Genomic DNA, 25194 nt, shown 5'->3' with positions numbered 1-25194 from the left:
GTTCCCCACCCTCTCGCTCCAGCTTGTTTGGGTGCTTAGGGCTCCAGCGTTTGTCCTGTTGCTTCTATCCGGAGCTGCCCGTCCTTGGAAGCTGGGGGGCACCGTGACAGCACCAGCGGCTGTGTGGAGGCAGAACACACAGCGAGGTGTTTCTGAACCCGTTCTGTTCTAATGCTCCTTCCCCCCTCAAGTGTCTTTCTTCTTGTCTTTGCCAGTTTGCTAGAAGCATTTTCCCTTCCAAGTCCCAGGACCCTTCATTCTGACAGCCAGCCCCTGGGAGTTAATTATTACATGGAGTTGTAAGTTTAAGGGCTGCCTGGCTGAGCTGAAGATACTTTCCCCTCCTCCCAGCTGCTTCTTGGACGTAGCAAAGGTTAGAGCCACAGTGGCCCTCGCTGTTGCTGCTAGGCTGGGGAGACAGGCAGAGCTGGGGGCTTCCAGGCCACTGTTGACGATGCCCGTAGTGATGCCCTGCTGTCTGCTCCCAGACCTTGGCCTGAATGGATCCTGAACATGCAGCGGCCCAGGGCTGCCCACTGAGCAACACCCTCTCCCCTCCCGTGTGGATGACATGGACTCCTGTGAGGGGCTTCGCCGCATGATCGCCCCCCTCACACCCCGCTCGCCATCATCAGCTGCAGTTGGCAATGGACGCAGGGACCACTGTGTACAGTCCGTCTGCCTTCGGCTACCCGTCCAGGAGTGAGACAGGGGCTGGGGCTGCTGAGACCTGGAGAGCTGCTGCCCTCACATCTGAATGCCCCGCGGGTGAGCCATGGGGCCAAGGGGAGCCCACGGCAGTGGAGAGGTAGGCAGCAACGGTGAAGGGAGAAGAGGCTGGTAATGAGCCAACTCTGAGGGGACTCGGCAGGTCTGAGGGAGGTGGTGGAGCTGACCGTGGCTAGGTGCCTTGGCCTTACCTGAGGGCAGGCTGAAAGGGCATTCGAGGGGGGCTGACAGTGGGCATAGGCTATGGGGAGCAGGGGCAGAGTACGAGGGCGGTAGCAAAGGACAGCCCATGCATTAATAGTCTGCCTGTTTTCACCTGTAGTATTTTCCCATAGTCCAGTTGATCCAGATCCCATTGTCCCTCCTCTCTTACACCATACAAGAGTTTGGGGAGGTCTTCAGCTCGTGTCCAAATGTGGGGAGTGCTGGGGGATGCTTCATACTCTTCTTCCTTTCTGGTCTAGAGGCCTCCTAAAGGAATGGGCTATGCTGGGCTACCTTTGGTGATATTCTACAGGGCTCGTCTGACTGTCTTGCCATCCTGTCACACCTTTGGATCCAGAGTTTCTCCCCTGATCCGTGTGTAACTCCCTGGAGACCCACCTCTAGTACTGAACTAATTTTCTAGAACTTCTGTTAGACTCTTCTTTTATTTGGTGAATTGCAGGCCACATTCTAGATTAGTCCTCAGCAAATACCATAGCTATTAGCTGCTGGACTGTGGGGCTGATTCTCCTATGGTCCTTTTGTGCTGCTTTGTGGGGGGAAAGGCTGGGGGAGACAGCCCCTAGGGAATATCCCCTGTGTAAGGGGATTCTTCTATTGGTGCAGAACTGTGAGGGTTCCCAAGGGCATGCTGGGGTGAGATGGGACAGGAACTAAGAGCAGGTAAAACAGTGGGAGGGAAGAGGTGGCCAAAATGCACTACCCTTGGGAAGCGAAGGGGTAGTCTGAAAGCACTGCAGCATGTTCTCTGTTTCCTATGGCCTGTAGGGGACCTTGGGAGACAGAACATAAATTAGAGCAGCCTTGTGGCTGCTCTGATTGACACCAGGGGCTGCACTGGTCCCGCAGTGGCCCAGAATACAGGGAGCACAAGGGTACTTTCCCCCCCTACCTTCCTTGTTAATGTACTGGGCACAAGGATGGACTAGCTGATAACTGGGGCCATGGTCTCCAGCAGAGGCCCAAGCACATCAACAGCAGTGCATTCCATTGGCGCTCTCATGAGGTAGTTCTGCATTTGGGACTCTCCCTCTCCTAGGCAGACCTGTCCTTGCAATAAGAATACAAGCATCATATTTTCTGCACCACTTTTCCACCTCTTACCGGCGTTGTGCTCAATAACAATTCTTACTTAGCTCAGCAAAGGTTTTTGTAACCTCAGAATGCACACAGGTTTTAAAATCATGGCGTAATTTATATTAGCGTTTCTGACCCACCCAGTTGATACTGGTACCCAGCTGTCACTGGCTGTTTTTCTCCAATCCCTGTACATTATTACATCTTTAAATTCCACACTTCCCACTGTGATCAGAAAGCTGTTTCAGCAGGCGGCGGAGGGGATACCAGCTGGAGTGATGTGTTCGTGTGGCGGGGAGAAGGGGCGAGGTTGCACTTGCTGGTGCCAATTTAAATTCCCAGCCATATGCTATTTTAATCTCTAGGCCCCTTCACCAGCAGCGGGGTCCACTCTTGCAAAACTGCTTCCATGGCAGAACAGGAACCATCTGAACTTCTGCAGATCTTGGCTATAGGAGAAGGCACTGTTCTTTCATTAGTCCTAGTAATGGCAACCCCAAACATTCAGACATCACGAGCCAGGACCCCAAAAATCAGGAGATTGGTTTAAAAACACTCTTTTTAAAAAACAATAATAAACGTGTGTGTGGGGGGGGTGTCTACTTGTCTTCTGAGCCTATAGGGTACACTCACTTTTCCTTTTCAAGAGTTTTTTTTGTTTCAGGGCTAGGAATTTACTCATTATTTTAAATGAGAGCCAAGAGTCTCATGGAAATCTCTTGATTCCAGCAGCTGGAGCTTTAGGAAAAACACCACATATTGCAAGACTCATGATAAAATTGCAAGAGTTGACAACATTGCACCCCTTCCCCTGGGCAACCAATGCCCTCTTCTCCAGCTTAGGACAGATCTGTTTCTACAGAGCTAACTAACCTATCTTGGGTGTTTGAGTGATGATGGAGTTGTGGTTAATGCACTATACTGGGATTCAGGAGATCTGGATTAAGTGCCGGGCTCTGCCACAGACCCTGTGTGACCTCGGGCAAAACACTTAATCTGTCTGTGCCTCAGTTTTCCATCTGTAAAATGAGGATGATAGCTCTGCCTGTGTGTCTTGTCTATTCCAATTGCAAGCTTTTTGTAGTAGGGCTTGCCTTTTGCTATGTGTTTGTACAGTGCGTAGCACAATGGGGCCCCGAATTTGGTTGTAATACACTTTATAATGTGTATATATACAGTGATGTTGCTTGTAGTACCTAGGCAACAACTTAATTTAAACAAAATTTAAATTATCTTCCAGACTTTAAATACAAATACTGGCTTCACAGGCTTGTAGGAGCCGACCCACTTATAGTGGCATAAACATAAACCCTGATTCCCTCTTCACCTTACCATGTCATAGGGTGCATGGTAATTCTGCCTAAGTGAGGACTGCAGGAACAGGCCTTTAGGCAAGCAGAAATGTTTCAGTCCCCACTGGGATGGGAGGGTAGCACCCAGTGCAACAATAGTGGGAAATTTGATCAAGGACATGAATCACCTACCTCCTGCTTACAACAGTGCCAGTATCACCTACTGATCTGTGTGTTACATCTCCCTCCCTGAGTGAGCTACAGTACATAATCACCAGCCACTGGGAGGAAGGATGGCCTAATGGTTGGAGCATTATCCTGGGCTGTGGGAGAGCTGGAATCAATTTCTGCTGTGCCACAGGCATCCTGTATGAGCTTGGGCAAGTCACATAGTCTTTCTGAGGATCTGTATGTGGCACAACCCTCCCCCCCCCCCCCAAACAAAACAAAACAAAACAAAACCACCTCTGGCAGTGAGTCTCAGAGCCTGGGTCTGCAGACTTGAGCTCACAAAGCTTGCGCGACGGTGCTAAAAACAGCCATGTAGACCAGTGGTTCTCAAACTTTTGTACTGGTGACGCCTTTCACAGAGCAAGCCTCTGTGTGCAACCCCCTTTATAAATTAAAAACACTTTTTTACGTATTTAACACCATTATAAATGCTGGAGGCAAAGCGGGGTTTGGGGTGGAGGCTGACAGCTCGCGACCCCTCGTGTAATAACCTCGTGACCCCCTGAGGGGTCCCGACCCCCAGTTTGAGAACCCCTGGTGTAGACGCTTGGGCCTGGACTCTAAGGCCCGGGTGGGGAGGGGTGGGTTTCCCAGCTGGAATGGCCACACAGCTATTTTAGCTCCAGTAGTGTGAGCCCAAGTCTGAGAGTCTCGATTGCTGTTTTGTTTTGCCATGTAGACATAGCCTCTGTACTTCAGTTCCCCATCTGTACGATGGTGATAACAACACTACACTAACTCACAGTGGTGTTGTGAGGATAAATATATTAAAGATGGTGAGGTGCTCCTTTGCTACGGTGTTGGGGGTCATATAAGTACCACAGCCAGACAGAGAGACTGCCTGCCCGCCTGCCTAATAGTCCTTTTGCTCAAGCATTCGCTCATGCTTTTAGTGCTGAAGGACCCTGAGTACAAAGTCTGCTGTTGGCCTGTAAGGGGAATCAGCTACACCACAGGGCTTTGACTGTCCATCCAACCCAGACAAGCTCTTGGTTTTTAAAGTTTCCTCTTAAAGACACTAAACTCAATGGAATTCAGCTCAGGGAGGAGGAGCTGGACTGACCCTTCGGGGGGTCATATCTCTAGGTCTGGAAAGTGTAAACTAGATTCTTGGGCTACTAAACTGTCCAATTCGGCCCTTACAATGGGTGTAGAGAAACCTGAGATATTAAGAAATACAGTAACTCTATAATGTAATTATCATCCTGCAGTTATGGGCAGATGCTTTCCTTGCATAATACATGGAGGTCAATGGAGGTGTCATGCACAGATTAGCCACAGAACTGAGTCCTAAACTGCGGTGGGGGGGAAAGACCCACACAATTCTGCTTTAATGCCTGCCATTTGCATTTGCCTGAACAACGCATCAGCATTATTCAGTCTCATGGTTTACCCCAGAGCACACAGATGAAGCCAGGGGTGCTGGAGCAATTTGTATAGCGGGGGTGCTGAGAGCCATTGAACCAAACTGTAAACCCTGTGTAGGACGGAAACCGCTTCAAGCCAGGGGGTGCGGTAGCACCCCCAGCACCTCTGGATGAACTCAAAATGCCCAGGATGCTGTCAGCCAGGCCTCCCCATTGATCCTCCTCATTAGCATCCTTCTCTCCAGGGAGCCCGAGGAAACAACGTGCGCTGTCAGCGTCTGTGCTGGGTGCAAGGAAGGGAGAGCAGAGACGCTTCCTGCTGAATTTTGAAGCCAGCCCATACAATTGGGGGGCAGGGATCTTTCTCCTCCATCTTCCACGGGCAGATCTCAGTCTCCAGGCACGACTGTTGCAGTGATTTTTGAGACTGGGGGTCCCTGCGATGCAGCGTGTGTGTGTGTGTGGGGGGGGGAGGCTGCGCTGAATGCACCGTCAGTGTCTGTGCAGCGGAGCTGCAGGATGCCCGGCGCGCGGATGACAGGCGAGCCTGGGGGAGAGCCCCGGGCTCGCGGCTGAATTCTCAGTCACGTGAGGCTCGGGGAGGGGGACGTGCACGCTGCAATTGGAGCCGCCCAGAGGTCATGTGACCTCCAATCCCCTCCCCGCCACCCCCCGGCGGCGGAGCCAGGCTGGAGCGGCGGCGCGCGGCGGGCTGGGGTTCCCGGGATTGCCGCAGCGCCCGGCTGCAGCGCGGGGCCGGGCCGTCGCCGCTGGCCCCCAGCCCGGCGCAGGGATGGCTGCAGCAGCGCGCCCGGCGTGAGGGGCCGCGGGCGGCGCGGGGCAGGGGCCGGAGCCAGCATGTGGAGCGGGTAGGTCTGGAGCCGGCTGCCTCCCTCCCCGCCTACAAAACTTTCCCGCGCCCCGGCCCCCTCTTTTTCGGGAGGGGAGCGGGGGAACGGAGCCCCCCTCCCCCGAGCGCGTCCGGGGTGCGGCTTGTCCCCTCTGGCCGCAGTGGGACCCGCACCGGGGATGCCTCTCCCTGAGCCTGTGGTGGCCTCCTGCTCCCCCTGCGGCTCTCTCTGGGGCGTGCACCCCTGGGTGCTCCTGGTCCCTGCTCATACGTGCTGGATCTGGAGGTGCTGCCGCACCCCCTGGCTGGAAGCGGTTTCCATCCCATGCAGGGTTTACAGTTTGGTTCAATGGCTCTCCGCACCCCCAATGTGCAAATTGTTCCAGCGCCCCAGCCCTGCTCCAAAGGGCGCTCTGCTGTGGGGGCCCCAGGCTGGGGGAGTGGAGCGCTCAGCGGTCACCTTTCCTTCCTAGCCGGTGGGAAGGAGTGAAACTTGCAAAAGGTCTGAAAAGGAGGAGCGGAAAGTCTCTGAGGACGAGCGAACGGCCCTGGGCAGGTGCGGGGGAGAAACACCCCGATGGGGTCGTTGGGTGCCTGGCTCTGCGTCACTAGCGCTGGTCCTTTGGCTCAGAGTTTGGATGTTGGTGCTGAACGAATGCTCAGGGTCTGTTCCGGAGCAGCTGGTTATGGCTCTGTCAGTGCTTGAATGGGAGCGCTGTGGGGTTGTGCGATCCCTTCTGGGGACAGCCTGCCTTTAGGGAAGGAAGGAAGAAGGCTTCTTACTCCCCCCAACTTCTTGTCCCTGGGACTGTGATCCCAGGGACCCGCTTTCCTGTGTTATCTATCCCATCCCCTGTCTGTGTGCGTGTGCAAAGAGAGATGGATGGATGGCAGAGACCTTTGATTGTGTGGGAAGGGGGTCTGTTTCCCTTGGAGTCTGTAAAGGTTTAGATCTGTTCAGACCCAAAGTAGGGAGCATGTTAGAACAGCAGAGGAGGAGCAGGGGGTGACCTGACCTTAGTTTCTGCAGTGTTCATAAAGTTTCTAGAACCTCAAATCCAGGAGGCTGCATTCTTCTGAGGTCACTGCTACCTTCGACTGTGCCCTGGGCCCCAAGGAGCAGCCAGCGTGTCAAAATGAGTTGTGCAGGCAGCACGGAGAGAGATATGCCCTCTGTAGTTTCTTCTTCTTCCACGTGGAAACCGTGTTTATTCACTAGAGATTATTTTCTCCCTCAGAAACTGCTCTTTAGCTGCACAGTGATGTGTCTGCGTGAGAGGCTGGGAAAGGGGCAAGGCAAAATCCACGAAGCAGGGGAAAGCTACCAGTGTGAACAGAAGAACAAGAGAGATGAGAAACTGATGGGCCACAGGAATAAAGAGAAACGTGGGGGAGAGAGAGCGCTAAAGGGCAGAGAGACAGGGTTAACGCTGAAGGGTTTAGAGAGAGTTAATGGTGATGAGAAAAGGAGATGAGATGGTGGGGAGAAGAGTCATCCGATTCTGAATCCCGCTGAAGTCACTGTCAGCATTTCCACTGACTCCAGTGGGAGCAGGATTGGGCACCTAACGAGGAAATAGTTTCCTAACATGAAAACTGCCCCTGGTTTTGTTTTTGTTTTTTAAAGTGTGGTCTACAGACACTGCATTGTTCGCTCATGGCCTCTGGGCAAGTTAATGTGGCGTGTGTGTGTAGTACGCTTGCCCCGGAAAGAGTAAAATATGGGGGCTTTACAGCTTCCAAGCAACTAAAACTACACCATAGCTAATAGTGGCATCTGCAGGAATCGTTCTAGTTCAGGTTGCCCAAGTGTTTCCAATCTAACCACTGCTTTTGAGTTTCTAATCACTGTCAGCACGTGGGTTGAATTTTTCAAGGTCTGATCTCTTCTAAAGTGTGTGTGGAGTGTGTGTATAAACTTTGAACATAAACTTTGAATAAGGCAATGTACCACAATAAAGTGCCAATAGAGTATATTTATGTGTCGCATCTTGCATATAGAAATACTGCATGCTACTTAACTATCAGTGTATGCCGAACACCCCGGCCTGCTTCCCGGCTCTTTGCTGCCTGTAAAGCAAATATGAGAAAGATGAACTGCATGCTACAGTATAGCATCTATTGTCGTGGCAGGGCATATGCCTTTCAGAGGTGTGTCACTGAGTGCCTGAGCAAGTCCGGTGAGGCAGGTGTGTGTCGAGGATGTACGTGGAGACTGGTTGGCTGCACAGTGCTAAATCAGTATGGACAACACTCTACTTTCGAACCGCACAGTGAATCCTGCTTCCTGCTGTCTCTGCGTGTGTGGATTTCAGGCTGCTCCGTGGCAGGCGATCAGAATAGAAGAGCCAGGATCCCCTTGTGAACTCAAATGCAGAGTTTAGCCAGAGAGACGCGCAGGCAGTTCGTACAGGAAATAACTGTCAGATCAGCGCCACAGGAAACGAGTGGGGCCTGCTGGAAAAAGTGTGGATCCTGCACATTTTTCTCTTTTTTGCTATATAATCCAACAAAAAAAAAAGTTTCTAGCTAGTATTTCCTATTGAGAAGAGCCTTCAAAACACCCCCCACCATCCTGCAGAGCATAGGCTCCAGCCAGACTGACAATAGCAACAGCAAAAGGACTGAACCTCCATCACCTTCTTGGTCTCAGTGAAATGTTGGTTTCAAAGCCCCATCAGGGCAATATAGATCAAGGCTTGACAGCAGAGTTGCCTGGGTACTTCATGATCCCGTCTACACTGTAGCAATGGCTGTGCTGGGGGACTAGTTACAGCAGGGTTGTCCCACGACATGGGGAGCATACTGATCCTTCTTGCAGTGGAGCTAGGGATCAAACTGAGTTAGGGGATTGCAGGGTTCCTCAGCAATGTAGTTATAGTGTAGGCAGGACTAAAAATGTCCATCATGACGCTGGTTTGTTCATTCCCTGCTTTGCAGGCTAGGTAGGGAGGGGTTCTCCCAATCCCTTCTCATCGTTGGCCCATGGGCAATGTGGCACCTGCCCTCAGAGGAGAGACTCATGTTTCCTTTGTTTAACACCTGTCCAAATTGCTTGTAGGGGAGCCGGGGTGCTGACTGGTCACAAAGTCTGCCCCCTATTCCTGGATAGTCAGTCCTGTGCTATCCAGACTAGCAGGCCTGGGGCTGGAAGCTAGAGCCTAGAGCTCTGCACCCTGGCATTGCATCGCTGGAATTGTTGCTTGGGAGTCGTGTGTAGGTATAAAGTGCAAGAGAGGCAGCGTGGCTTAGCAGTCAGAGGTCAAGACCGGGAATCACAAGACCTGGGTTCTTACCCTCCTGTGATACCCTCTGAGACAAAGCATGATGTGGCCGCTAGATGTGGTTGTTAATACAGCAACAGCCTGGTAGTTAGCAAATAGGCTCTGGTACTCGGGTGCCTTGTGTCCTAGTCCTTGCTTTGCCACTGAGTCACTGTGTGACTTGGAGGAAGCCAGTTACCCTCTCTGTGCCTCAGTCTCCCTGTCTGTAGCATGGGGGCTATAATACCTACCCCTCAGGGATGGTGTGAGGGTTATTTAGTTAAAGTTGGTAAGGAACTCTGAGACCCCTGGTGAAACATGGCACCACAGGGCTTGCTATGACCTGGGCTGGAACTTAGTTCCCTAACATGATTCTACAAGTGTGGTATCCTGTCCATAGAACAATGCCAGACAACCTTTCTTGTACCATTAGCTGCAGAGTATCTGGATGTAGGTGTTGTCTAGTGGGTTACTAAAAAAAATACCCATGTTGACTGCTCACCTCTAAGCTAAGGTGTCCCTCATATAGCTGTCACTGGGAACACATTAAGTGAATCACCGTTAGGACCACCGTTGTTACTTGCTGCTTCCCTTGTAATTCTTCCCTCGCCTGATTTGTCTCTGAATTAGCTTTTCCTCCATCCTATGAAAAGGAGAAACAAAGAAAAGCAAAGGAGGAGGCTTACATGAAAAGACCTATTAGGTCCCCTCTAGTTCATTTCCTGGCTGGTGAAGGATTGTTCTGGCAATATATTCTTCGGGACTCTATCCAATCTAATTTAAAATTTTTGAATTCCACCCCATCATTTACTGGAGATGTTAATAGCCGAATAGACCTCCCTCTCTCCCTTTCCTGCTTTGTGCCATATTTATCTTTGGTGCAGCTCCATTGATTTCTACAGCGGTATGCTGCGGTGGGTTTGTCTCATACAGTTTAAATGTTCCTTTGATTAGCTTCATCCCTTTCCTCCTAGTCATACCCTATTAGATCACCCTGACTAATTCCTTCCTTGGTGTTTATACCCTTCAAAGACTCTTAATCCCATTTTCCTTGTCATTATTTAGGCAAATTATACATATTTATGTTTGCTAATCTTCTCTTATACATTAATGCAGCCAAACCATTAATTATTTCTCTTGCTGTCTTCCGAGTACTCTCTGATTTGCCAACATGGGATTTGAGCAGCTCAGAGCTGAATATAATATAGACTTGGTGTGGTCTTGCCAGCACAATGTAGGGAGAACCGTCACCTTGCTGGTTGGTCATGCAATATTTCTATTTGTGCACTCCCAGACTGTAGTTGCCTATTTTTGCTTGCATCGCATTGTGCACTTCTCTCTAGGTTGGAGTTTGCTATGGGTTTGCAATGGAAAGAGTCTTGTCGACTTCAGTGGGCTTTGGAGCAGGGCCCCAAGGTGTGTTGCTGCTTCCCTAGTGCCTCCGACCCGTTGAGGTATCTCTGTATGGATTACTTTTGCTCCGTAGTATTAGCTTTCATTTTTTCTGGCAGAAGCTCATTTAATTTCTTGCCCATTCTTTCCCCACACACTTCTTCACTTGCTGCTGTTTTCAGCACTTCCCAATTTAGTATAATCTGCACGTTAAATTAGTGGGCGGTTTCCCTCCCCTTCCAGAGCGTGAATGAGGTTGTTCGGTAAAATCGTGCCCCACATGCCGATCTCTGTAATGTTCCTCTGGACACCAATCCCTCTTGCCAAGCTGCCATTTATCATTCACTACACCTTGTTTATGGTCCTTCAGCCACTTTTCATTCAACCCATGTGACAGCACTTTGCTGTTCAAGCCAACTGGAATGAGATCTGCCTTGTAACGTTTTGTGTGACATTCTCATCAAATGCTTTGCTAAAGCCCAGCTATACATTCTGCCTTCCTCCTGGTTTTGTAATTCAATCAAAAGTGCTATCCAGTTTGCTTGGAATGATTTGTTCTTAATAACCCATTCCCATAACCCATTCCCATTATGCGTAAAGACTTCTTTCTCTGCGTATTTTTTGTGTTGTTTTATATGGCACATGGGCTGGATTTATCAGATAGCAATTACCAGGATCACACTTTCTTACTTTTTAGAAGATTGATACCACATTTGCTTCCCCATCCAATTCTATGGTATCTCTCCCAGTTCTCCCATGATTTCTCAAATATAATTTCCAGTTGTTATCTAGTTCTGTTAGCACCCTGGAATTCATGTCATCCAAACAAACTGACCTGATACATTCTGCCCCTCTTCCCTGTCACCCCCTGCCCCCACCTACCAATTATTTATCTGCTTCTTACCAACAATTGAGAGCTGGGATCTTGTCTTCAAACCTGCATGTGAAGAACCTAGCTCACTTGGGCCTGGATCCAATGCCTACTGAAGTCACTGAGAGTCTTTCTGTGCGCTTTAGGAAGCTTTGGATCAGGCCCATGGTGCTATATAAAGAATAATCACCATAGGATCTTCATCACAGCCTAATCAGCCTAACCTCTTTCTCCTGGTTTTCTTCCTTAATGCAAATTTTTAAAGAGGAATTTGGCTTCTCAGCCTTTTGGTTTTAATCATTCATTTTAGCCTCCTCCTCATTTATTAATGCCCTTCCCGTTCTCCCCAGTAAAGAAGCTTCTGTGGGCTCAATCCTGCTCCTTTAGAAGTCAATGGCACAGGCCCTGTGCAATACACCTTTAACCGCCAGCAGCACTCATTCCCTGTGCTTTTGGATTAGTTGCTGCTCTTATCTTTTCCTCCCACTCTCTATGCCCCATTTCCCTGCACCACGCCTCTCCTCTTTTAACCAGGGTCTCTGAATTGCATTGGCTGCTGCTTGTCCTTTGCTGTCTTCTATCCTAGAGCAATTGTGATCTGTTGGGCCTCGTCTCATCTGACCTTTTCCCTTCTCTCTGCCTCTCTCCTTTTCTGTCTTCTCTTTATTCTCTCTCCTGATTTTGCTTTGCCTCTTTACCTTCCTTTTGGCTTTTGCATTTGATCCTGCTCCAAATCCACCCCCTAGGCTACTCCACCTCCCCATTATCCTCACCTCTGTTGCCCCCTTCCATGATGAACAGCCGTGGACTGGCACAGCAGAGCACCGATCAAATGTGAGGTTGATATTACCCACGTCCAGCTCTGAGGAGGACAAAGCCTCCACAAGGGGCTACTGATGATTATTGATTGACACCGGGGTTGGCTGCGTCAGTGCCCCTGGAAGCCAACTTGACCTCTTATGGCACATTGTGTCTGTGGCCATATTGTCTGACAGCAGTGGTGGGTTGCAGCTTTCCCTGTTGGAGATCCCTGACGGGTTCCCCTTTAGAGCTGTGCACCTTCCCCAGCTCCCCAAGGGCTCTCGCCACACACTGACGTCTCCCGACAGCTGGGTTCTGACCCTGCTGGAGCATTGCCCTCGCCTTCCCCTGGCAACACTGGAGTCACCCCTATCCAAGTCCCTTGGGAATCCCCAACTCCGCACATCCCCTGCTGCCAGAACCCCTCTTCCCCCACCAGCTCAGAAGCTAAACAAGGATATTGCCTCTGGAGCCCGAGGCAAGCTCCTGACAAAAAGCCACTGAGCCTCAGAGAGGAGCCTCCTGGAGGTGTCTCTTCAGCAGGAGCTCAACTTGGCATCCGGGCCCCGTTTCTGCTGTGGATGTACGTGCCAGCCTCTGAAACCAATAAAGAAGACAAATAGGGAGCCCGTATCTGCTCAATGGGAATGCACTGGACTGAAGGTGGTAAATATTTGGTTAAAAATAGAGCCTGCTCCTCCTCAGTCGGGGGTGGTTGCTGTGTGTGTGTGTGTGGGAAATGCGGGTTTGCGGTGAAAGGGGGTGAGGGTTCACTTGCCACAATGAAATTTTGGATCAGGTGGGAGCCAATGCCCTTAACTTTAGGCCCACTGTGTATTTGCTTGTATACCACACAGACCTGCTGGTGTCTCACTTAAATTATGTCCATCAGAAATCCTGGATCATGGTGCTGGGTCTGGGGGCGGGGCAGAGGCCATTTCACAAACACCAGGGCTCCCTGGAGTCACAGGACTGAGTCCTGCTGTTGTCAGCTTTGTTCTTTGTCCCTCAGAGTGAGGTAATGGGAGCTCTGTGCAGTTCACTCCACATGTGGATCTTGCAGGTGAGACCTTAAAAATCGAGGCCAAGGCTTTGAAAAGAGACCACAACCCTCTCTTGTGGGGTCTTATTTCATATAAAAATGTATCCGGGACTGTAATTTAGCGCTTATACATAGTCCGTATTCTCAAAGTGCTGTACAGACATGAATGAGTTAATTATCTTTGCAACACCCATGTCAGCTAGAGGTGTAAATTACCTGCATTTTAAAGATAGGGAAACTGAGGCACGAAGGGGTGAAGTGACTTGCCCAAAGCCACTCAGTAAATCAGGGATGGGGCTGGGATTAGATCCTCAGACTCCCAGCCCAGTCTCCAACCACAGGACCGTCTTTCCCCTTGTAAGGACGCATTGCTCATGTCATTTTAAAGCAACCTGCATTGTGTCTTAGTTGGGAACTTTGCCTCAGTGTATCTCACCCTCGGGCCCTGGTGGTTCATGGCTTGCTAATACACACAGCTTCTCTTTCCAATCTCTGTTTCCCCAAGGGTTCAGCTTTGCTGACTCTGGGTTTGGAAAATTCCCTTGCTGTGAATAACGGAGGCTTTTATTCACGAGCGTCATTTCAGATTTTGGTGGGGGGCGGGCAACTTTAAGCGTGATTCCAGGGACTACGTAGGCACCTGAAGACTCGAGTTGTTTTGCAGATAATAACTTAGAAATAACTTACAGGAGCACTGTATCTAATTCCTATATAAAGAAAGAAAATTAAATAAATATTAGACCCGCTCAGCTCTCATACTAACATGTTCTGACATCTTGTGTCAAGTCACTTAAGGGACACTGGTTAGGTTTAAAAATTTAATGTATATTCTTACTTTGTTACGAACTATTGAATACAACAATTGTAGAAAAGTCTAGATGACTTTCTATCACTTTTTAGCAGTTCGCCAAGCTTGGAATAGATCATTTAACATTTGGAAACATCCTATTGGGGCAAGGCCCCGTGAGTTTATACTGCACCTGCCTGGGGCTCTAGCGGTGTTTCCCCACTACAGATAATAGACTAGAAACTGACTTTAAACAGGAATGAAACTGACACTTTCAAGTCACTTTCACAGTATTGCCAACCACATACATTCAAAAATCATGAATTAGGCTCACCAAAAATCAAGAGATTGGCTTTAAACTCATGAGATTATGTAAAAATAACAGATTTGGTGTTCTTTTTCTTTGCCTTCCACTTTTCAAGCCTTTAGGGTGCACTGGGGTCACATTTTTAAGCTTTCTCCACAGCCCCTAGGGCTCGAAACTTCTTCTTCTTCTTTTTTTTTTTTTTTTTTTCTAAGAATGAAGGCTGAAATCATCACATATCCACTTGATTCCAGCATTTGGGGCTTTAAGGAAAACAATAATTATCATGAGACTCATGACAAAATCATGAGAGTTGGCGACTCTGTGATTTCAGTTTAAAGGCTAGTTACTTTCCAGAAGGCTCTTAAGCACAACACTACATTGATTGCGTTGCAGTTTTCACAGGAGAATATTTAAAACTAAACACCAAGAAAATGCCACATTTTAAAGTTGAGAAAAAATTTGAGACTTCTGAGGTCTATCAGGGCTACTGCAGGCAGGAAAGAAAAATAAACAGGCAGAGGAGTTCTGGGCAGCTCTTCCTCTTGAAAGAAAGTTGGAGGGTCAAATCTTCTAGTCCTTAATCAAGTAAAACTTCTGTTGCAGTCAGCATCTTCACTCATAGATATTAAAATAAAAGGAGGACTTGTGGCACCTTAGAGACTAACCAATTTATTTGAACATAAGCTTTCGTGAGCTACAGCTCACTTCATCGGATGCTCAGTAACTATACACTTCATACTTAAATATCTGAGCAGTCTTATCCAGGGCTACACATTTTATACACATTGACTCAGGAACTACATTTCCTGGCATATTCTGCTGAGCACACAGATGGTGCCCAGTGAATAATGCAAATCATGACAATAATCGTCGAGACTATGGACTCTTTGGATGCAATTTCTGTTCTTTGTTCTGGAATTGGCCTGGATATAGCTGAAACCCTAAGAATTTGAGGCATAAACGCATCTGATACTCATACGGCAGTTTCTCATTCCTTCCTTTTCTCAAACTCAGAACAAAAAATGATAAAATGATTTTCAATTAAAATGTAAAATTGCACAGCAGCCAGTGCTCTACAACCTAGCCTGGGGCAGAACCTGCCACCCCTTGGGGCTTAAGCGATCTTCTCTCATCTGACTCTTATTCTCCCTCTTTCTTTCTTCATCCTTCCTGCCCTCTGTGCTGCTTTTCATGCTGTCAACCATGATATCTTTCCCAATTGCCTCGGACCGTTTGCTGGAGTCTCAGAGAACTGGCCTTCTTGATTGTGCTCCCATCTATCAGAGTCCTCCTTTTTTTTTTTTTTTGCAGCATATAGCGGAGAGAGAGGCTGGTCCAGTGGATAAGGAACTAGCCCTGAGAGACCTGGGTTCTACTTCCCCCATGGACTTCCTGTATGCCTTAGGGACAGAGTTTCAAAGGTTTTTAGGCATCCAAAGATGCAGGTAGGCATTTAATGGGGTTTACAAAGCACTTAACCTTCTAGGCGCTTTTGAAAATCCCACTAGGTGCCTAAATACCTTTGAAAATCTAGCCTCTAGTCTCTCTGTGCCTCAGTGCCCCATCTGTACAATGGGGATAACAGCATGGCTCTGCCTCACTGAAGGGCTGTGAGGAGAAATAGGTTAGACATTGTGAGGCGCTCAGATACTATGGTAATGGGGCCACATAAGTACCACAGGTAGAGTGGGAACTTCTCTATACCATGGCTGTCCCTTCCCTGGGTTTTGGCCCCTTCTTTTCACGTGCGCCCCACAAGTCTCCCACTTTTCTGAATGTAACCTTGGCTCAGAAGGCTTGGCTGTATTTCTTCTGCATCCCCTGCAACACCCGCCACCCCCTGCAGAGGGATTTCTGTTTTACAGGCCCATCTAATGACTTCCAGATCCTTAATTTAATTACTAGCCCTTTCTTATCTTAATCACCCTGCCTCTGTTTGTAAACAAAATACTGACTGCCTGCCCCAGGGCCACAAGCTTGGAGCAGCAGGTCTCCTCTGCAGAACTCACATTCCACACTCCGGCTGTGCTGCCCTTAAGAGCTCTGCATGGGAGCTCATCTCCTGTACGAAACTTGGGGTGGGGGAGGAGCCCCCCCTCTAAATGGCACCTCTGCTTTTATTCCTCCCAAGGAACTGTGATCTCTGGCTGGGTGCCAGCTGTGGGCAGTGTGACAGCACAGGTACAGAGGGTGGGGTGGCCTCTCTGCCATCCCTTCCCTTGCATTAACCCTAATCTCCCTTTGACAATAACCTGGTCCTTATAATGGGCTCCTGGACCCAGTGTGTGCTCTGGTGATTCTGTCCTGGTCCTTGTTCGAAGAGCTGAATGGGAGGAAGTGGCTTGTTTAGGGTTTTCCCTTCCTAGAAGGCCCTTCATCGAGGGAGAGCGAACCCAGCGCTGCCACCCACAGAGCAAAAGCAGCTCCTCTGAGCTCATCCTGCCTGATGCCCCTTGCGTTATCCCTCAACACTCTTTAGAGAGACTCTGGCACTGTGGGAGTCTGTGCTTCTTCCCCAAATGCCAGGGCACCTGGAATTGGAATGGTGAGAGATGAAGCCTGTGAGTTGCCTCCCCTTCCTGATCTTACCTCTAGAGAGGTGGATTCAATTTCTGGAGTGGTGGATTAGCCCCTGAGCTACAGGTCCCTTAAGAATGGAGCCCCAGCAGTCCCTTGGCTGTTTTGGGATGAGGCTCACCCCTGCTGTTAACGCCCTCTCAGCCCTTCGACCTGCCTGCAATTAACATCTTGCATGGTTGTCCTGTTCCCGTAGGGCAGCAGGCCAGATATGTGTGCTGCCCTGGTCTGCCCAGCACTGTCGATCTCCTTTGTGGATCACCAAGCCAGGGGAAGAGCCGTGCGCGCAGTGGGGCGAGACACCAGCATGACACGATCCAGCTGGCTTGCAAATGCTGTTGGAGACCCCTCAACTCTGCAGTGATCTTATAACCTGAGCTGCGGATTAGCCTGCTCTGTGTTCTGGTCTCAAGTGGCACATCCACCCCATGTCGCCCCTTCACCCTTCCACACTCCTGAGACCTATACACTCTTCCTGCAGCATTATCATTCCCTGGGTATCGCAGTCCCTCTCAGTGCTGGCCATTAGCCGAAGGCTCATTTCCACTGGGGGGAGAGCTTTCTATGGAGAACCCCTTAAATGATGAGATCTGGGAGAGCTTTCTATGGAGAACCCCTTAAATGATGAGATCATAAGGTGCTTGGATCCTGGCGCTGTCCACATCCTGGATCTCTGACCCTTGGCTCATGTTTCACATGCTTGTGTCCCCCAGCCAGGCCCCGTTCAAGGAAGGCAGCCAGCAGCTCCAGAAGCAACCGGCGGTGGGACAGTGGAAGCCGCTGGCATCATCCAGCGGTGGGAAGGAGCTGCCACAGTTGGAACCTCGCTGCAGGGAGGCAGGTGGGGGAGACGACGACCAATCCACAGCTCAGCTCAATGTCTCCCGCCTGCGCAGCTCCTCGGTGGAGATCCGTGAGAAGGGATCCGAGTTCCTGAAGGAGGAGCTCCACAGAGCCCAGAAGGTAAAGGCTTGGGCGCGGGTGTGTATATGGGGGAGGTGACAAGCACACCATGGGGCGGGGGCACAGACCGGGAATTGAAGGGTGAAAAGGGTAGACGGAGCGGGAGTTTCCACGGGCTGGAAGGTGGGAGCACACCCTGTTAGGGTACTAACAATGAGCCCAGCGTGAGCGTCTGGAGTGGTTGGGGGTGAGTGGGGAAGGTGGGGCTGGAATCCGCACAGATGTGGGGCAGGGGGAGGGGTAGCGTTAGTGTGTGCAGAGCGGGAGGGGGCAGCAGGATGCAGCGGGAGAGAATGAGGCAGGTGGAAGAGGGTGGTGCTGTCTGCAGAGCGTACTGGGGCCTGGCATGTGCTTCTGTCCAGCATGCCGAAGTCCCCGGGCTTCCCCTCTGCAGGAGCTGAAGCTGAAGGATGAGGAATGTGAGAGGCTGTCAAAGGTCAGAGAGCAGCTGGAGCAGGAGCTGGAGGAGCTGACAGCCAGTCTGTTCGAGGTACCACTTCCCTCCCCCTTCCCCAGTTACTCGCTAAACGGAGGTCACTCACTGTCCCCCTTGGGACAGGCTCTCTCCTCACTTTGCCCACGCCTCGGGGTTTCGGGCATCCATGGCTAGCCCTTCCCAGTCTGAACAGTAGAGCTGGCCGATTGCATATGCAGGATGGCAGAGCATAGTGCAAGCTGGCAGCTGTATTAATGGGGAGGGGCAGCATGCAGGGCACTGGCATGGGGAACAGGCGTTCTCCCTTCCCCCACTCCACCTCCAGACACCCCAGCCGCTCTGGCAGGAAACATAAAATGAAGCAGCACGTGTATTCGTTACACTTCGGTTTTCAGCCAGCGGTGTCTGAGGCGGGATCTAGTCTCGGAGAGTCTGGGTGTTTGTGTCCTGCTCCCCCCAAAGCAGCTGGTTTATTCGACTGTTGCTTCTGTTGCTGCTGAAGCTGGGCAGTTTAGTCCTTTCGCTGGTGCCCTAGCTGTGCCCTGGGCTTGCTGCAGCTGTTCTCATGTGGCCCATTCTACAGGCTGCCTGCTGCTCCCCAACCCTCTCCCAGACGCCAGCACCCAGCCCTTGCCTGGAGAGAGGCACCACAATGCCCTCAGTGCACTGCACCCCTGGGAGCTGCTTTACTGCATTCTGCTGGAGAGGGTGAACAATGAAAGGACCCACGTTCTTGTGCCATGGCTCATGATGAGCTCACAGGCCAGTAAAATCCTGTCTTCCAGCTGCCCAGGACACTCAAATGCCTAGCACTTGAACAGAGGAAGGTTAGGGCCTTATTGTGCCAGTTGGAGACAGGCCTGCGCCGGGGGCACTGTGCTCTGAGCTCCCCGCTGTCCTTGGGAAGGCTGCCACACTCGCTAGGGGGACCCTTGAGTACCCTGCCCCCCAGGAGAACTGCTGAGCTGCATGTAAAACGCCAGGGTGCAGGGTAGAATGTGTTGCTTGGCTTTGTGGGTTTGCTCATCGCAGGGGCTGTGTGTAGCTGGGACTCTGGCTGCGATGAGCAGGAGGTAACACGTTCTCCCTCTGCTGCAGGAAGCGCACAAGATGGTAAGAGATGCAAACACTAAGCAGGCTGCATCAGAGAAGCAGCTGAGGGAGGCCCGAGGAAAGGTGAGGACTCTCCAATCCCATCCCCCTGCTGTACAGACACAGGGCTGCCTGTGGGCAGGGGGATAGCAACGTAGCTGAGGGTCACATCCCATCCAGTCTCCTCCCAGTGGGACCTCCTGGACTACTGGCCTCTAGACAGTCAGCAGGTCTCTCAGCTCACCGCACAGCTGCTACTGAATGTGGGGAAACGTGCCATTGAAACCAGCAGCAGATCCAACTCTCCTGTGAAAAACAGGGCCCTGAATTTCACCTGGGCTCCCACAAGCACAGAACTGACCAGCAGCTTCACCTAGCTGCAGTTTGTTGCCTAGTGCAGGACAAACTGCTGCTTAGAGGCACCATGGATAAGGGAGTCTGGGGAGATAGGAGTTAGGGACAGGATTCCCTGATCAGGGTGTACCATGGGGGCATGGAGCTACATGTGCTGCTGATGCCTCATCAGGGAAGGGGTCTCTGGCTACAAGACTTAAATATGCCCTGCCTGCAGAGCCTGAGCCATTGGGGGGATGTGGATTGGGAGGGGCAGGGAAGGCTCTGCAAGTTGTTTCTGATCTGCACAGACCCTGCTCCCTGGTTTGAGATTCTGGGACGAGCAGGGGGTGGAAGAGCTGGGCGGATGCTGTGGATGGATCAAGAGATGTCTCCTAGGCTGAGTGGGTGGCTGGGTGGTGCGGACGCCCCGGGATCCTGAGCATGCATTCCCTGTGCGGTGCATGGGACTCTGCTGGGTGGAGGTGGTGGCGTTGCTGACTCTCCTTGTCTCCCAGATCGACATGCTGCAAGCAGAGGTGACTGCTTTGAAAACTCTGGTGATCACTTCCACACCTTCCTCTCCAAACCGGGAGTTGCATCCCCAGCTCCAAAGCCCCTCCAAAGCTGTCTTCAGGAAAGGGCACGGGCGGAACAAGAGTGCCAGCAGTGCGGTAGTCGCAGCCACCAGCCAGAGCCTGCCCCTGGAGTCGGTCAGCAACGAGTGCAAAGAGGTGGGTGAAATCCATTCACCACATCAGCTCTTGGCCCTGCGTGGGCTTGAGCCCACATGCTGGGGAGGAGCTGGGGAGAGAGCTGGTGGAGGGATCTTCTCAGGGATTCCCTTGAGGTCTGCAGAGCTCACAGCCTTTCCCCTACTCCGCGGTTTCAGTGATGTTCACAGTAATGCCATTCGTGGATTAGGAGTCCTCTGAGTCTTGCTGTGCTGGGAGCTGGGGGTTTCTTGGCAAAATCCCAGACTGTGGGGACTTCCCCTTACAGGATTAACTCCAGTCTGGGTTCAGGAGAGAACCTCTGGAAACAACCTGCATGCCTTTCCAGAACTTTCCTGGCTGTATGGATAAGGCTCGTAGCTGTGCTGGCATCAGGCCGTAAGCAACTACTGAGAACTGGCTTTCCTGATCTGCCTCTGCAGTCTAACGGCTGCTCTGGCTAATGCTGTTTGCTTTGATTTCCCATCTGTCTAGTGTGGACTAGTGGTTAGAGCCCAGGACTGGGAGTCGGAATTTCTGCTTTCTGTTCCTTGGCTCTGCCACTGCCTCACTGTGTGACCTTGGGCAAGTCACCTTTCCTCCCTGTGTCTCAGTTTCTCTACCTGCAAAGCAGGTATTGCCTGCCTCCTGGATAGAGCCGGGCAAATAAATACAAACAGCTTTTGTGGCTGTTGTTTCAACTAAAATCCTATTAATTTCTTTCACTGAGTTCTGTGGCCCCTTTCATTTGGTCTCCCTAAACACTGATGTGAGTACAACATGGGTCTGCCAGAATTTATCTTTCTGCAAACAGTGTTGTGACTAGTTATGTGAACGCACCTTTGCACGAGTGTTTACACGGCCATCTGGAAAACTCCTTGTGGGTGTGAGAGCTGGAGGGACGAGGAAGCAAGTTTTGGTATTTGAGCAGGAAGAAAAAACACGTGGTTGCAGTGGGGGCTGCATGTGCTTTGCCTCCACCACCAGGAGCATTGGTGTCTGCAGCATGGAAGCATTTCAAGAGCAGGGAGGCACTTGGCCCATCTGGCTTGTACCTAGAACGCAGCCAGGAAGTGAGACAGCTAATCAGACCAGGAAGAGGTGACCAGAGAGGACTGGGCTGACCTCTCGGATGGCTCATTTGTCTGACAGTGACTTCAGTGAATGGCAGTAGGGATGGGTGGATTCAGTCTGCACTTCAGCAGCTGCTGATATCACCGTGTATGGGATTAGAATTACACACACAGTCTGTGTGTGAACATGAGGAGAGAATCAAAGGAAAGGTCTGTTAAATAGCCATCAAGTCTTGCTTCATTGGTTTACATCTACCTTTCTCTTGCTCAGGTAAGAAAGAACCCAGATATGTTGAAATTTGAAGTCCGAGTATGTAGCCAAATAGAAAGATCCTTCTTGTGGCAATAGGGAAAGAGGCTCCTCTCCCTGCATGAATCAGAACTCCAGTGAGCTGCTAAACAAGGTGATCCAATCAGGGACCAGAAGCAATAGCCTATGACTCAGGTGTCCAGTCAGGTAGCTGCACTATTGACTCGCTGATATCGAACAGCTGAAAAGCTAGCGCAGCCCGTGCCAGGCATTAGCTGAACAATTGTGACTTGGGGACAAACTTGTAAAAGTCCTGCTCTGTTTGCGTGCAGTTCATAAACAACAAAGGGCTGTGTTTGCTGATGCTGTCAATTGCTTGCTATAGTTACGAGGGTCAGTCACCGAAGGTCTGTAATCAATGGGAAATTCTTGGCTGGAAGGTGCTTGTAGAATACCAAAGATGGTAATTATTTTCCCTTTCTTGCTCACTAAATGCATAATCCTGGCAAGGTCCCTACTGCGCCCTTGCTCTGGTGTAAACTGTGTCTACACAAGGGATTTCCATTGGTGCAGCTAACCAGCTGCCTAAAATCCGGGGCCTACATTTTTAAAAACGTGACTAGTGAATTTGAATGCCTCTGTTTTTAGGTGCCTGACTTGAGACACACTTATGGGGCCTCAGGGTTGCGCAACATGTTGGGAAAATTGGGTTTCTTTAAGGCAGCTCAAGCTGGGCACCCAAAAACTGAGCAACCCCAAATCACTGGTCGCTCCTGAAATCATAGGCCAAGGAAATGCTGAAGAACCTACGACCTTTTGAGAGGCACTCGGCATGCTGACGGGCAGAACTCAATTTTTCTGTATCGTCTGTCTCACATTTTTGCCTTTCTTTCTCTGCCTGCCCCTCTGAACTGTTTCCTTGTCTGTCTCTCTTCTCTCCACTCGTCCTTCAAAGTTTGGGGTGCCCACTCTTCTCTCTCTGCTCCTCTGTATTGTCCCGGGGAAGGCCATCCACATCACCTATGACCCAGGCTGGCAGGCCCTGGTGGGAGATTCTTCCTCGTCGTCCTCCTTGCGGCAGGTAACCTCTGAGCTAGAACAGATTGGCACAGAGGACAGGCTAGGGGGAGGGTGGGATTCATCAGCCTCTCCCAGCTTCAGCCTTTCAGCTCTACCTTTCTTTGACACTAACATCCATTTTTTTTGTTTTGTTTTGTTTCTCTAATTGACTTCCATATTGTGGCGCTGGAGTTGTCTCCTGGCACCAGGTGAGCAGTCTCCATAGCAAAGAGCTAGTGCACTGTCAGGACAGACTGGGCTGCTTTGTTCACTTACGTTTTTTTCATGCTGGGCTTGTTTTGTTCCCCCCTCCCCCTCCCCATGTTCCTTTAACAAACTATAACAGGGTCTGCTGGCTGTTTAAGGATAGGGCCAGGCCCAGCACGATCCTGTCACTGCTGCAGCCTAGAGCCGAGGCATGCTGGGATTTGGCGTTGGACTGATGGGAATTGTAGGGCATGCTGGGAGCAGGCAGGGAAGCAGGATATAAAATGAGAGAGACTAGGGAAGAGGCAAGATTTGCTGTGGGTCCCTCACAGCTGTGAATTTGAGTCCCATCTGCAAAGGGGAATATGTGCAGCAGCTCCCAGGCCCTGGAAAGCTCCCTCTCTGCAGAGAACCCATAACAAATGTAGCCATTTTGTGCTCTGAAGGAAGGCTGCTTCTTATTCCCTACTTTCCCTTCTGTGCATGCCCCGCTGCCTATAATCCCCATCACTTCTGGGAACAGCTCCTCTCAGAATTCCTCAGTTCTGGGCTGCCGCAGCTCCGAGGCTGCTGGGTTTGGACCTATCTTTAAAGGGCCAGCACACCTGCTACGCAAATGGATAGAAATGGTGATGGCTATTCACTGAAAACTTTTCCCTGACTCACTCCTTTGCTGTATTGACCTCTTTCTCCGAGGGGATTCTGCCTTTATGTCCTGAACTTCGTTGCCATCATGGGCTAGCCCTGGGATGAGAGGGGAATTTGGTCTATTCACTCGCTCTCTGGCTGCCTCCCCCAGTGGGAACTCTGCCTTGCCCTTGGGGAACTCGGGCATTTCACAGGCCTCAGACTGAGCTACCCTCACCTGGCATGTTAATCTGTCACAGAGATGGTGATGTGGGTGGCAGACAAGGCAGATGCAGAGGTTCCCCTGGGGTGATCCTGCTTTTCTCTGCAGTTCCAAGGCAGCCTTGTAGTTGGGGAATAGGTGTGCTAACTCTTGTGGTGTCTTTCCCCCTCTCCCCAACCCCACACCTTCTCTCTTCCTCTGTCTCCCCTGACACTCGCTGCAGGTTGACTCCATCCTGTTCGCCGAGTTCCAGGCCTGGAAGGAATCCCCGACTCTGGAAAAATCCTGCTCCTTCCTGGAGAGGATTTACCGGGAAGATGTGGGGCCCTGTCTAGACTTCACCAAACAGGAGGTGAGCGCTGGAGCAGAAGCAAGGACTTGGGGGATCGTTCTGCTCAGACATTCAGGCTGTACTGATGCTGAGGAGGGGCGCAGTCGCCACCTCACCGGACATGAGCTTTGCCGATCTGAATTCAGTTCTGTGTTTCTCGCTGTAGCTATCAGAGCTGGTGCGGGAGGCCGTGGAGCGGAACACACTCACCATAGAGCCTGTGGCTACCCAGGCACTGCCCGTGGTGAAGGTGTCGGCGATGGAATGTGGCGGACCAAAGTAAGGAACCTCCCAGGTGCTCCCTCAGCCATCGCTGACTCTCACATCCAGTCTCCTCCCAGGCTACGGCAGCTTCCATCCCACACATCTGCTCAGTCTTCTGCTGTGTCTCTAGAGCGCTATCTCAGGTCTCTCTAGGGTTCCCATCACCTGAGCATCTGAGCAGTACTGGGTAGTAGCTGAGTAGTCTGGTGTAGAAACGCCTCTTTAGCTAATATTTCACAGTGTGTTTTCCCATCCCAAACCAAGGCCAGAAGCTGGCCTGGATCCAAGCACTTACCACTAGGGGCTGGTTGAACCACATGGAGTTTGAGGCCTTGGAGTCCTCCTGAGTCATTTTTGGGGGCTGGAAAAACTATTTGGAGTTCACAAACTTACTGAATGTTTTCTTCCTCTAACTTAAACTCGGGGCGGGGGGAGTCATCCAAGGGTGAGTCATTTGAAAACATTATCTCTCAAGGGTAGAATTTGCTATGTACTGGGGCTAGGAGAACCCCCAGAAGCTGAGCCGGCAGGACGGGGTGACCCGCAGATGGTGTTTTTTATTCCTCCCCTCTTGCAATTTCTCCTATGCATGTGTCCCATAGTGTCCAAGTTCACATCACATTTTTGAACCCATGATGCTCTAGGTGGGTTTGAAATGTGGCAAAATGAGCTCACCCATCTCTCCTCCCTATCTTTCACCCCAACCCCTCCTGAGAGCTGCATCGACTGTTTTCAGAGTTACTACTGTGACAGCTTGGGAATCACTTGTCTGTCTGTGCTCCTGATGTTACAGGGCCTCAGTTCCCCCAGGA

At 50.8% G+C, this 25194-nt stretch overlaps 1 protein-coding gene across 16 annotated transcripts in view; it reads left to right on the top strand.

The window, feature by feature from the left end:
* Window positions 1–390: 390 nt before the first annotated feature.
* The window catches only part of RAB3IL1 (RAB3A interacting protein like 1), a 69644-nt gene continuing 44840 nt past the window's right edge, over window positions 391–25194 (top strand). For 3 of the 16 annotated variants that reach the window (XM_043550206.1, XM_043550205.1, XM_043550204.1), the window contains exons 1-8: window positions 395–808; window positions 17525–17774; window positions 18169–18264; window positions 19309–19386; window positions 20154–20369; window positions 22627–22752; window positions 24011–24139; window positions 24285–24397. In XM_043550206.1, coding sequence (XP_043406141.1) covers window positions 648–808; window positions 17525–17774; window positions 18169–18264; window positions 19309–19386; window positions 20154–20369; window positions 22627–22752; window positions 24011–24139; window positions 24285–24397 — 1169 coding nt within the window. In that variant the 5' untranslated portion in view covers window positions 395–647. Of the gene's footprint in view, window positions 809–5591; window positions 5791–17524; window positions 17775–18168; window positions 18265–19308; window positions 19387–20153; window positions 20370–22626; window positions 22753–24010; window positions 24140–24284; window positions 24398–25194 lie in introns of those variants that run through there. The other 13 variants (XR_006291952.1, XR_006291951.1, XR_006291953.1 and 10 more) reach the window with 11 other exon arrangements.

This window comes from Chelonia mydas, chromosome 6 (assembly GCF_015237465.2).
Source record: "Chelonia mydas isolate rCheMyd1 chromosome 6, rCheMyd1.pri.v2, whole genome shotgun sequence".
In the NCBI taxonomy this organism is placed as follows: Eukaryota; Metazoa; Chordata; order Testudines; family Cheloniidae; genus Chelonia; species Chelonia mydas.
Note: the sequence above shows the minus strand (reverse complement) of the source record. Positions and strands in the feature narration are given on the sequence as shown.